Raw genomic sequence first — 13367 nt, forward strand, 5'->3', positions numbered from 1 at the left:
GTCTAAAAGCAGTTGTATCCAGAGTGTAGAAAGGATGGGTGAGGTAGAGCAGCACTCTTTACTGTGATTGGAAAGGGCCATTTTCCCCTCCCTGATGGCACCATTTGGAAGATCTAGGCTGTGTTTTCTCCTCCCTCCTCAGCCCGCCATGAGGGATCCTGTCCCCCTGAGACTGTGAGCACCAGCACTCTGCTTTCTGTATTTAGCTAATCCCTGTGGCCGGGGGCAAGCCATTTTTGAACGCAGCTTCCTTAAATGGCAATCGCTTGGAAAAAGGCACCTGGCCCTCCCCCTTGACATTTGCATTGCTGAATTATCTATTCATATTTTCATTACTTTGTCTCTCCTGCAGCAATGCATCTGCTCGGACTCAATTGGCAACTCCAGCCTGCAGATGGGCACACCTTTAACAATGGGATAAGGACCGGCTTACCAGGAAACGATGATGTGGCAACAATGCCATCTGGAGGCAAAGGTGAGGTTACAGCTGCTGCTTGCCCTCTTGAGGTCACAGGAAAATTCCGAGCTCTTGCCAGCTGGTTCAGGTTTTCTAGTCCACATCTTGGAAGGTATGCAAAAAAGGAAAAGAAAAGGGGAAAAAAAGAAATCGTTGCCTTTCATAGGTGCCCTCATTAAGGGCTGTTTGCTGTTCCTGTCAGCTGTATTTGGCTGGATCACTCAGAGCTGATGCGATGCCTGCTCAGAGCAATGTGCATACCTATGCTCTCTGCAGCAACTGGCATGGTCCAGAGCTACTTGAAAGCATCCCAAGGCCTGTGCAGAAATAGCAGCCACAGCAGCAGCTGGAGTGGCAGCAGCGGCAGCAGCAGGAGAAAGTCTTGCCTAATCAGAAGGCAGAGAGCAGCAGGCAGCACATGCCGTCAGACTGGGTCCCTCTCCCAGGAGGAGAGGTGCAGCCTCCCTGGGGAGGAAGCTGCCTGGCTTGGCATGAAAGAGAAAGGCTCGGAGCTGCTCTGCTTTGGGGGAGAATAGAAAGGAGTTTTGACAACTCGGCAACAAAGCTTCTCCTCTCAGAACAGTGAAGGGGACAATAGAAATGTTTATTGAAGCAATCAGGCAACTGTATCCTTGCAGAAAAAAAAAAAGTGCTAACGAGGAGCTAAGAAGGAGGAGAGAAAACAGAATCATGGGGAGGTGAGACTGGAGCAATTAAAAGACAGAGCAGTCAATGGAATGATTAGCCAGGCTGGCACGGGTGAGATATGCTTCCTTCGGGATGGAAATTCCAAGGGAGAGATTGTATTAAAGCATTTCTCCAACATGCACACTCTGCCTTTTAGCATCTATAGCCACTTCACCCCCACATTTTGAAAACACCTTACAGGGATATTTCAACGAAGAGAAAGAAAGTAGCATTTATTAGGCACCTATTGCCTGCCAGGTTTAGTATTGTATAACATTAAAGGAAGGAAAAATCTCTCTAGAAACTCAGGCCCAGAAGGTTATAGAAATTTACCCAAATAGGTACAAATTTGGACTCAGAGCTGTGCCCTGCGTGTCTTTGGGCAGGATGTTGGAGCTTTCCTTCAAGGAGTCATTTTCCTCAGAGAAGATTCCAGAATTCATCTGCCCCCAGAGGTACACATTAGTCATCCTGAGATGCTAATGCTGCTTCAATTATCCTCCCCAGAGCAGTCCTAATGCTTTGAGGATGACTTTTTTTTGTCTTTTTATCCAGTCTTTAAGAATCACTGTACTCATCTGTCATAATTGTAACACTAAATTACCTTTAAGTAAGCATGAAAAGTTTTATCTGAGGATGAAATTATATGCTTTCCATTATCAGATAAGTTAAACTAGACCTGTAACTGCAAAGTATATTTTGCCTTAACTGACCATGTTCTGCCTTAACTGACCAAAAAGCCCAGAGCCAAATTTACTGACCTCAGATTTGAAACCTGGTCACCCCCAGTACTTGATACTGTCTGCTCCTTCAGTTTTCTCTAGGGCAACGGTTCTTAGCCAGGGCATTTTTTTTGCACCCCTAGAGGACATTTGGCAATGTGTGAAGACTATTTTGATTGTCACAATTAGAGTGGGCATGGCTGGCATCTAGTGGATAGGGTCAGAGATGCTGTTAAACAACCTGTAATACACAGGACAGCCCCCTGTGATGAAGAATTATCTCCTTCCAAGATGACAGTAGTGTTGCACTTGGAAACCCTGCTTTATGGGGTCTCTGTCACATTTTATCCATAAATGTCCTTTAATCTACAAGTCAGAACCTCATCCCTTCAGAAGAATACAGAGTACACATATGAAATGAATATGCATATTCTATCATTTGGTTCAGAGGCATTGTTTATATGTGTATACATTCTGAAGTTGCATACAAATGCTTTTTGAGTAGTGTCCTTCATAAGTGGGAATTGCTGACCTCTCCTGGCTTCCATAAAGTAAGGTCAAGATCAAGCCCCCCTCCCTTTTATGAGGAAGCCTCTATTTCTGCCTGTGCTCCTCACCACCTTTTGCATTCCACACCCAGAGAGCAAGTCTTAAAAGCACAAGAATATGTGTCTCTAAATTAACAAATGAAGAAACACTTTCCACTGTGTCTTTGGAAAGACCAGAATTTTTCCCCTCATATGCAACATGCTTTTGAAAATGTTGTATAAATCATTACTAATTCAGATATTTTCCAAATAAGTTACGAAACAGACAAAATTTTGTTTTGTTTTGTTTTGTTTTGTTTTGTTTGAGATGGAGCCTCGCTCTGTTGACCAGGCTGGAGTGCAGTGGCACAATCTCAGCTCACCGAAACCTCCGCCTCCTGGGTTCAAGTAATTCTCCTACCTCAGCTTCCCGAGTAGCAGGCCCATGCCTCCACGCCCGGCTAATTTTTTGTATTTTAGTAGAGACAAGGTTTCACTGTGTTGCCCAGGCTGGTTTCGAACTCCTGAGCTCAGGCAATCCGCCCACCTCGGCCTCCGAAACTGCTGGGATTACAGGTGTGAGCCACTGCGCCCAGCTGAGACAGACAAAATGTTTGCCAAATCATTGTCGAGTGAATTTTATTGATAGAATAATTAAGAAAAAAGTGTGAGAATTTAAAATTGCTTAGAGGTGAAATAAAATTTGAAACTTACAGACAGATCAGATCTCTTCTTAAGTTGTTTTAAGGTTTGACTTATAAAATGACTAAAATATATTGAGTTCTCTCACCGGCTCCTATTTCTTTTATCAAAAGTGACTGTAGGTTTGAATTTCTATACCCAGTGACCTCCCTGCTCCCCACTCCCCAATTCTATACATTTAGATAACCTGAATCAATTCCAATCGACTACTTTTCCAGTGTTTCAAAGAGACAATCAAGATATATTGGCAATAAGTTAGTTAAATAACACCCCCTCCGTTTTTTGGTATACGATACTTCTTCACTCCAGTGTTTTAATCAAGCTACACCACACATTGCCAAGGAGGATAATCTCATTAAGCAATTACTGGCTAAGTATCCAGCAGAAGCAAATTAAAATGTAAGCAAAACACAGACATGTGAGTCCCATCTAAGATGGCACATCGATAGAGATTTCATTACCTGGTCTTTAGGAGTATTTACATTCTTCAGGTTTGGGAGCAAGTCTAATAGACAGGGCAGCCTACACACTCTGATATGTTAGTGGAAACAAAGCACTTGATTAATTAGTTGGAAAAGTACATTCTTTGGTCTTTGCCTTTCCCTTTTTCATTTGTTGTTGTTCGAGCCTTATTTTTCTTTCCTCTGCTCTCCTTCAATTAAACCTTAACATGGACAGTTGTTGGCTTTTGCATCAAGAAGAAGGAACAGCCAGCCTGCCAGAATCACTCACCATCTTGCATGTATTTCTATGTTAAAAGGAATGAACTCATGCATCTTCATTACAAGGGCACGGAGAACTCTCTCTGTAGATCTGGGATTAGATAAGCCTGGAGAAAGACGATTCAATATCTGACCTGGTCAGATTACATAAGGGAATCCAGTTTGATTGGCCAGGCCCAGGGAAAGTATACGAGAGATTTTTAAAGGGCACATCATATGTACCCAATTTGTGCACGGATTTTACAAAAGAATAAACTCTCAAGTATAGAATTGCATGGATCATTCTCAAAACCTATCACTCATTTTAGATTCAAGTTGCCCTCTATATCAGGGGTCAGCAAACTACATCTCATGGACCAAATCTCGCCAGCTGCCTGCTTTTATAAATCAAGTTTTAATGGAGCACCACCATGACTATTACCTGTTGTCTGTGGCTACTTTCAGAAGACAGCAGTGGAACTGAGTGGGTGCCACAGAGACTATATGGCCTAAAAAGCCTAAACTATTTACCATCTGACCCTTTAAAAAAAATAATAAAAAGTTAGATGGCTGCTCTGACTCATTCCCAACCCCATTTCCACTTTTCTAGAACTTTTCCCATAACTATCCAAGTTACAGGAAGCCAGAAGGGGAAGATCAAACTCCCAATACATCACTTCTTCCTTCTTGACCAAGCACTAGTTATAATATATTCTTGGTAACTTTCCATTGGAAGATGCTCTATAATAGAGGCTTTTGGAGCTGGTCTGGTGAATACAAACACCATCTCCATCACTTAGCAACTATGTGACTGTAAGCAGGTCCTTTATTCTCTCTCAGCCTCCAATTTCTCATTAGTGAAATGCAAGTCCCTCATAAGCTTGCTGTCCATCATAAATGAGATGACCCTTGTAAAACATTGCACGTGGCATCAGGCATGTGATAAATGATCCACGAATCTTAGTTGTCGCTGATGTCATCACTACATCTCTCAGCTGTTCCATTTAACAAGTTTCCATGGCCTGTCACATCTTACAAGAGGCTATATTTTCCAAAGGTGAAGACCAACCAGGCGCAGTGGCTCATGCCTGTAATCCCAACACTCTGGGATCCTAAAGTGAGAGAATCATTTAAGGCCAGGATGTCGAGACCAGCATGGGCAACAAAGCGAGACCTCATCTTTTTTTAAAATGTAAAGCTGAAAAATAAAACAAAGGGTGAAAAATACCTTCAGAATATCCAGATAGACAATACTACCACTTCACCTTTTCCCTTTACCTTCTAAGAATTAACCAAACCCCAGATGAAAATTTCTTCCCGAACGTTGGCTTGATGAGGTCAGTGGGAAGCCAGTCTTCCTATTCCAAAGGGCCAGCGTGTACACCACGTCGGCCCCCTCCACGCTGCGTTATTTGTCTCACTGCAGCTTGAGTTCCATCACTGCCAGCCTGTCTGTTTTAAGCCCTACCATTCTCAGTTTATAACTCAGCTGTAAACATTTATTTGTGCCTGGAGCACATTTCCTTCCTACCCTTTGAAAAAAAAATTAGAATTTCCAGATGGTATGCAAGTTGGAAAAAATGGCAAAGACTGTTATTCTGTTTAGAAACATGTTTTTCTACACTTGCCCTTTCAGCAAAAACTTCATAATGATTTTTACTAGTTGGCTTAATGCATGGTACTAGGAGCCAGATTAGCAGGGAGGTTGGTAAATTCTTCCTCTGGCTCTCATCAGCCTCTCAATGAACACAGCCCAGGGTTTTAAAATGATCACTTCCCTATATAGGCTTTTCCAAAGTCGGTGAAGTTCCCAGAAGGGCAAAGGGTCATTATGTTTGAGCCAAACACCCCATTACTGCACGTCTACTGGCAAATATACCAACATCCTAAGTACCAACCCAACGACTCCCCTCATTTAGGAGGCCATGCTGTTCTACATTGTTGCAGGTGGGTACTACTTACATGCACTCATGTTAGTAGACTTTTGCTTTTGATTGCCACCCATAGCCCCATTCTAAATTGCATAGTTTATGTTGTACACAGCATCATGGTAGTTTAACATGAGCGTTAATAATAAGATCCAGTTTCCCTCTCCGTGCATTTGCCCATATCCTCATTGGCCACACTTCTCTTTCAGAGTTAACTTGTACACCCAGATATCTAGTCTGTGATCTCTAAATATGCACCTCTAGTATAACTCTGGTATACAGTTGGCCCTTCATACCCACAGGTTCCACAGCCACAGATTAAACCAACATCAGATTGAAAATACAGTATTTGGAATAATAATAATAATAATACCAAAAATACAAATGAAAATGATAGTATAACAACTATTTACATAGATTTACCTTATATTAGGTATTATAAGTAATCTAGAGATAATTTGAATTATAGAGGAAGATGTACATAGGTTATGTGAAAATACTACACCATTTTAAATAAGGGGCTTGAGCATTTACAGATTTTGGTATCCACAGGGGTTCTGGAATCAATACTCTGTGGATATCAAGGGATGACTGTAGGCCTGAATAGGGGTTCAGTCAGCATAGGGGTTAGCCAAATGAGTTTTAGTGTCTGTCAGACATGGGTTTTGATCACAGATCTTCCAATAAAAAGCTGTGTGACTCTAAGCAAGTCACTTATCTTCCATGAACCTCAGTTCTCTCATCTGAAACACAGGAAAAATCATAAGAGTATCAGGGGATTACCTGGTGATTAGCCGCCACTCAATAAATTTTATCCACTGTCAGTAATAGTAAACTAAATTAAATATTAATGCAGGAGCAAGTTCACCTGAAGATTCATAGGTATAAATACTTGTTAACATTCCTAATGGCAAAGAGTTGACTCTTTTTATCTAATACAACAAATTGAAATTTCAAAAGATGTAAAAGCCACATGTAGTTCCAGGAGCTGACACATTTTCTAAAAGTCATTATTGTGTGATGTTGTGAACACCATCACAGAAGCAGTGACTTTCAGGATGGAATTACATTCCTGAACTAGAGCCAGCCAGCCAGCCAGCAGCAGGGTGAAGGCTGATGGGCTGCTGATGTCTCGGATGAGCTGTATTCTTGGGCAGTGAATCTAAGGTCCTTGGAAGAATCTTTTCACTTTTCTGTTGGTTAAACGGAATCCTCAGATGGTTGTCCTGATTCCCAAATAAATGGAAACAAGGTGTAATGATGGTAGCAATATTCTGAATTCCATTTTATTTGCAATAGATAAAAATATGTGAGGCAGAATAATCTGCAAGGCAGATTTATGCTGAGGTGCCTCCGGAGTTCTGTTAAGTTAAGAGGTATTAATATGAGGCTTCATTTCCCTGGTATGACTCTGAGTCCATTCTCTTTATCACTTGTTTGGGGAATAGTTTCGCTGTTTCTGTAAATGAAGTATGGCAACATTTTCTGAAATGATTAGCTCCTAATGTGGCTATGGAAAGCTGTCGTCTTGCTCAGCATCAGTCTTATTTAACTGGTTGAAATTTTAGGTACATGTTTCAGAAATAGGCAATAGTTTCACATTTACATGAGCAGTCTTCCGTGGAGTTATATAGTTGGACTATCCTGTAAAATTGATCATTAGAATATTGCCTCTGAAAACCCAGAAATCTCATCTCTAAGCTAAAAATGAACTAGCCAGAACCATCATACCTTAAGCACGTGCTTCTTACGGCAAAATGATCATCATACACACTTTTCATTGTGCAGCTTTTGGGTAGACCAAAAGGTTTGCATGGAAGCCCAGCTCTGGGAGACATGAGTTGGACTGGGTCCTGCATGCCAGGATGCCAGGCCCAGTCATTGCGTAGAACCCAAGGATACTGGTGAGGCCTTCACAGAATGATTACAGAACGCTGTTTAATGCCTCTTCTCTTGATGCCCCTAATTCAAAGTTAATCCATAGGACCCTGGCCTACAGGCTGCCTAGATAAGAGATCATGCGAATACAACACACACTCCAACTCTGATGTTGACCAAAGAATATCTACTATTATAGTCAATGCCTGATAAATATTTGTTGCATGAAAGTATGAATGAATGCTCCACCCAACATTGTTTAGGACATTTCTTAATCATTGTTAAATAAATAAAATCTGGCTGCTCTTCACTAAAGCAGGCTGCACAGAGTTGCCCATGTGAGAAGCAGCTAGACCACACACCAACACCAGCAATCTGCAGAGAAAGAGCTCGTGATGCAGTTTCCTCTGATCATCATATCTTAATACATGTGACCTGTCATCTGCCCCTCCCAGTCTGCAGACGTACTGGCCACTCACTGTATATTGATTTCAGCTGCTCTGGAAAATGCTTGTTTTATTAAGATGCACTCCACCATTGGCACCCTTTCATTAATGGTGCCTACAGTAGGCAACCTATATGTTTTATTAGGCCATCACAAATTTACCCCCCCCGACCCATTTGAAAAAAGTAGTTAGAGCTGATTTTAGGCAGCACCACGACAGACAGGATAGGTAGACGTAGAAGCACCTACAAGTTAGATACAACGTGCAGAAGCACCCCAACATACAGATGAGTAGACAGACTCAGAGACGGCTGGTGATTAGCCCAAAGGCACACAGCTGATAGCTTTCAGAGCTGGGATTCAAACCCAGACTGACTGACTTCACTGGGCAATGTTGCCTCCTTAAGGTCATAGAACCCCTCAATAGGATATTCAGCTAGACCTTAAAATGTCTAGCTAGGCATTAGACACTTTAAGGTAAAGATAGAAACCTTAATTACTTTGTTTCCTTGCTGCCTGCCTCTCAGTGGTGCCTTGTGAGGGACTGGCCAAATTGGTAGTCCTGGAACAGCTGGCATGGCTCAGGGAAGCCCAGCTTCAACTCCTCCTTCATGGGACTCAGCCTGGCTTTGATGCTGTTCTCTTTGACGTAGAGAACAACAGAGATCTATACTCCTGGACATCAGCCCAGGGATTTGACCTCCAGGAAGAGAGTCACTGAGATGGTTTCCCATGCCGGTTGTAGTTACAAAAAACACCTTTTCTTTTTATCTCTTTGGAGGCGGTATTTGTACATTTTTCTCTTTTTCCATCGCTTTTAAAATTACAAAAGTTATACACACTCATTTTTAAGATTTTTTAAAAGTACAGTTTGAAACCTTTTTCTTTTGCTGTAATGAATATTTCTGTAACAATTGACAAATTTGAATAAGGCCTATAAATTGCAGTCATGCATGGCAAAACAGTGTTTCAGTCAATGATTGACCACAAATTCCGCAGTGGTCTCATAAGATTATAATGGAGCTGAAACCTTCCTGTAACCTAGCGACATCTTAGTGGTCATAATGTTATAGTGTAATTACTTTTTTTATGAACTTAGTGTAGCCTAAGTCTGTAGTATTTACAAAGTCAGAAGTAGTGTACAGTGATGTCCTAGGCCTTCATATTCACTCATCACTCACACACTGACTCAACCAAAGCAACTTCCATTGCTGCAAATTCCATTCATGGTACACATTCTATACAGGTGCACCATTCTTTATTTTATCTCTCATAGCATATTTTTTACTGTGTCTTTTCCATATTTAGATACATTTAGACACACGAGTGCCATTGAGTTACAGTTACCTACAGTAATCAATATAGTAACATGCTATAGCAATAGGCTATACTGTATAGCCTAGGTATGTGGTAAGCTACACCATCTAGGTTTGCGTGAGTATACTCACACAACTATGAAATTGCCTAAGAATGCATTTCTCAGAACGTATCCCTGTTGTTACGTGACTCATGACTATATATGGAGAGCGAGAGAAAGAAAGACTGTGTGTGAAAATATGTATATGTACATATAGTAAAAAGTGAAAACCCCTCTTTGCAAAAGTGTAATTCAGTTCCACACCTGAAGAATGTAATTTGAAAGCAAACACTAGCTTGTTTAACAGTATGGATATCTTCTTTTAAATGAATTGAGCTTGTAAAAGTGAAATAACCTGTTAATCAACAAAGCCTAAACACTTTCTAATAATCCCTCCTCCCTCCTAACAACCCCCCACCCCTGTCCCCTCCCCCAACACACACACACTTTCTCTCTCTCTCTCTCTTTCTCTCTCTCTCTTTCTTTCTCTCTCTCTCTCTCTTTCTCTCTCTCTCTCTCTTTCTTTCTCTCTCTCTCTCTCTCTCTGTCCTTCATGGCATATACCCAGCAATGATCCTCCTGACCCACTCTACAGACCACAATAGGCTAATAACGAATGCCATTTAAGATATCTTTGGGTCCAAGCCACTTTTATATGATAAGAACATTGAGACTTTGAAAAATATATCTTCCTAAAACTAGCTAGCTGCTTAGTAACAAGGATGGAATTTGAACGGAATCATTCATTTATACCTGTTCCTTCCACAAACATTTCGAAGTCATTAAGTCATGACTAGGACTCAACTTTTCATTCTTAATCTAAGGATTTTTTCGCCGTATCACACCTCCCCTGGTTTGTTTGTTTATTGTAAGATTTCACACGAAAGGTAAATTACGTATTTACTCATGACTCTTCAAAAGGATCCACAAGGAAAGTTCCTTAAATAGTGAATTTCATATAGAGCCCCCAAAAGATTATTTTATTTAGTAAATAAATGTTCAGTTTACATGTTGTCAGGTTCTAACTGAGGTCTGAGGGGAGTCCGTGGAATAGTGGTAGGTAGCTGAAAAAGCACTCAGTGAATTGTAGAAAGTTTCAGCATGGCTTTATTCTCTCTGTCTGGGTACAAGTGAGCCTGGGTGCAAGTGAGTCTGGACACGAGAAAGCCTTGGAGCAAGCTGTATGTACAGCGTTAGCAAGGCAGTTATAACTTTTACAGACAACAGTGGCTCCCAGCCAAGCACGAGCTCACATGAGTGGTTACCTAACGCGCCTCACATGGCGTGGTTACACAATAAGCAGAGTTGTGCGCCTGTGCTCCAAACTTGCTGAGTCATGCTGGACTGGATGTCTGCCTAGGCCTATTCTTGACCACAGCACATCCATTTTCCTTACACATGTAAGTTTTCAAAGTAAATCTTTGTTAAGGCTCTCACTTTACCCTGTCATCACAGGGGTTTGGTTACAATACCCCCACCAGATGGGTTTGTAGAGTTTGATCCAGTTCAATAAGCATTTATAGATCACTTACAATTGCCAGGTGCAGAGCTTAGAAAACCCAGAGATGAATCTGCTGCATCTCTGCCTGACCTCAGGGAGCACAGTATCCAAAGACAGAGACTTAGTAGGCATGCAAAATCAAGTACAATACCTAACAACAGCTGCTGTGGGTTGCACCAAAGTGTAATTGCGATAGAAACACAAAGAAAACAATTTGTCTGGCTGAGGACAGGGGTGGAGGTGGTGTTGTAAAGGAAAGTAGAGCTTCAGTGTGAAGGTGCTCTTGACCTGAACCAGGCCCTGACTTCCAGTCTATGCCAGAAGAATTAGTCTACTCTGGAAGAATTAGACTCTTGATAGAGAGCTAGATATATACAAATAGACACATAGACATTCATGTATGTTACATGTGCACATACTATCTTCTGTCTTTTAGAGAATTTCTTACTCTGCAAAGAAAGTCAGATGCTTTCCCATGCTGTTTTTCATATTTTATTCATTTCACGTAAGAACTTAGCAATTATTTTGCTATTATTTCATGCTAGGCACTGTACTAATCTCACTTTTGTGTACTTCCATTTGTTACACCCTCCAAGGCAGTTAGAACTATTGTTCCCATTTTACAAAAAAAAAAAAAAAGAACTGGAAACCCAGAGAGGTGAAGCAAATTGCTAAAGGTCACACAGCATGAAAGAAGCAGAGTCAGGATTCAAACCCAGTTGTGTCTTACTTCTATAATTCATCCCCTAAATGCACTCCCTTATTTAGTGAATGGGATAGAGAAGAGAGGATCTAAAACCCTAGGGGGCGCTGTGACTACTGAGGAGCTAGCCTGTACTGGCTGGTAGTGGCAGCTCATTTACTCGGTGTCCTGAAGCCAGGGTCTAGTAAAGGAAGAGGACCCTCCTGCTATAAGAAACAAAGCTTTAGGGCTCCTTGTCTGAATTTCTCCAGAGCAGCTGCTCTCTAGAGGCAAGCTCCCTTGCACATGTCCGGCATCTGCATCTGGCTTGACATCACAATCCATTTTGGTTTCCACAGTAGATTAGAGCACTCGTGGGTGCTGATTTCCTGCCTCTTTTTCATATCCTGTCATTAACCCAGGCAACCCCGGAAAGCCCAACACACATAAAGGAAAGCCCAGCTTATTAAGTTAAAGATGAATCATGTTTTTAAAGTTTTCTTTTTTATTTATAATGCTTTCAACTTGTTGCCACGCTGTGATTGCTGGGATTTCTTTTGGTACCTATCAGAGGCCCGCCCACACACTCTTCTTCCCCAGGTGGCTTTTTTACTATGTCTCTTCCTTATTGGGTCCTTTTTATTATATCCCCTCCCCAAGGAAGGGGTGTCAAATGCAGCATTTTAAAGTAAAATTTACTTTCCAGTTTATAGTCATGAGAGCTGCTGATCTACTTGTGATAACAAGTGTTTCCCCCTGGACATGCCATTATTTCAGCAAAACCCCCAAATAAACAACACTCGTTTTAGGCTTAGGGCCCTACAGGTAATAATACTTATTTTGTGCCAGAAATTATTCTAAGAGCTTGACACAGACTAAACTCATTAAAACCTTGTAACAGTCCTGTGAAATAAATAGTGTCCCATCTATATATACGAGAAGACTGAAGCACGGCAGGTTGATACACTTAGCCAGTATCAAAGTTAGGATTTGAGCCACAGTGATTTCAGCCCAGGGTCTCTGCTTTTAAACATGATGCTGTATTCCTCCCGCTGCAGGTCAGTAATCAGTATCCATTAGAAAGTTAGCCAACATTTAAAAGTTCATCCTGGGTGTGGTGGCTCACACACGTCATCCCAGCATTTTGAGAGCTGAAAGCAGGAAGATCACTTGAGCCCAAGAGTCTGAGACCAGTACCTGGGCAACATAGTGAGACCTTGTCTCTAACAACAACAAAAAAAAAATTAAGCAGACAGGTGTGGTGGTACATGCCTATAGTACCAGCTACTTGGGGAGGCTGAGGCAGGAGGATCACTTGAGCCCAGGAGGTCAAGGTTGCAGTGAGCTGAGATGTCACCACTGCACAGGCAACAGAGTGAGACCCTGTCTCAAAAAACAAACAAAACAAAACAAAAATTCAGAATATTTGATAAATAAATCTAGTCCTCATCTAAAGGTCTGAACCACTCAGGACTTCTGGCTGTTAATTTTCCTTCTAAAGATGAGATGTGAAGGAGGCTTTCAAACTTTCTTTAGGACCCCATTCCCTATTTTTATGATCCTAGAGGTCAAAGGGCTATTTTTAAGATCCAAACCAGTGTTTCTCTTGCTTCATTTTAAGCCCCTGCTGGCTTTTTATTGAGCTGCATAAAAATCAATCACCTCACATGTTAAAGAAAATAAGAGGGAAAAATTTTGTATGTTCAAATCATTCTGTGGTTTTTCTTTTCTAATTTAGACATGAAAGACCTTCTGAGAACCAAAAGTGTCATCTCTCCAT

At 41.4% G+C, this 13367-nt stretch overlaps 1 protein-coding gene across 11 annotated transcripts in view; it reads left to right on the forward strand.

Moving 5' to 3' along the window:
* TENM2 (teneurin transmembrane protein 2) overlaps positions 1–13367 on the forward strand; it is a 1289478-nt gene that overhangs the window by 1072911 nt on the left and 203200 nt on the right. For all 11 annotated transcript variants that reach the window (XM_037740622.1, XM_037740620.1, XM_037740624.1 and 8 more), the window contains one exon: positions 353–475. In XM_037740622.1, coding sequence (XP_037596550.1) covers positions 353–475 — 123 coding nt within the window. The remainder of the gene's footprint in view (positions 1–352; positions 476–13367) is intronic.

The sequence above is a fragment of the Cebus imitator genome, unplaced genomic scaffold, assembly GCF_001604975.1.
Source record: "Cebus imitator isolate Cc_AM_T3 unplaced genomic scaffold, Cebus_imitator-1.0 Scaffold86, whole genome shotgun sequence".
NCBI lineage: Eukaryota > Metazoa > Chordata > Mammalia > Primates > Cebidae > Cebus > Cebus imitator.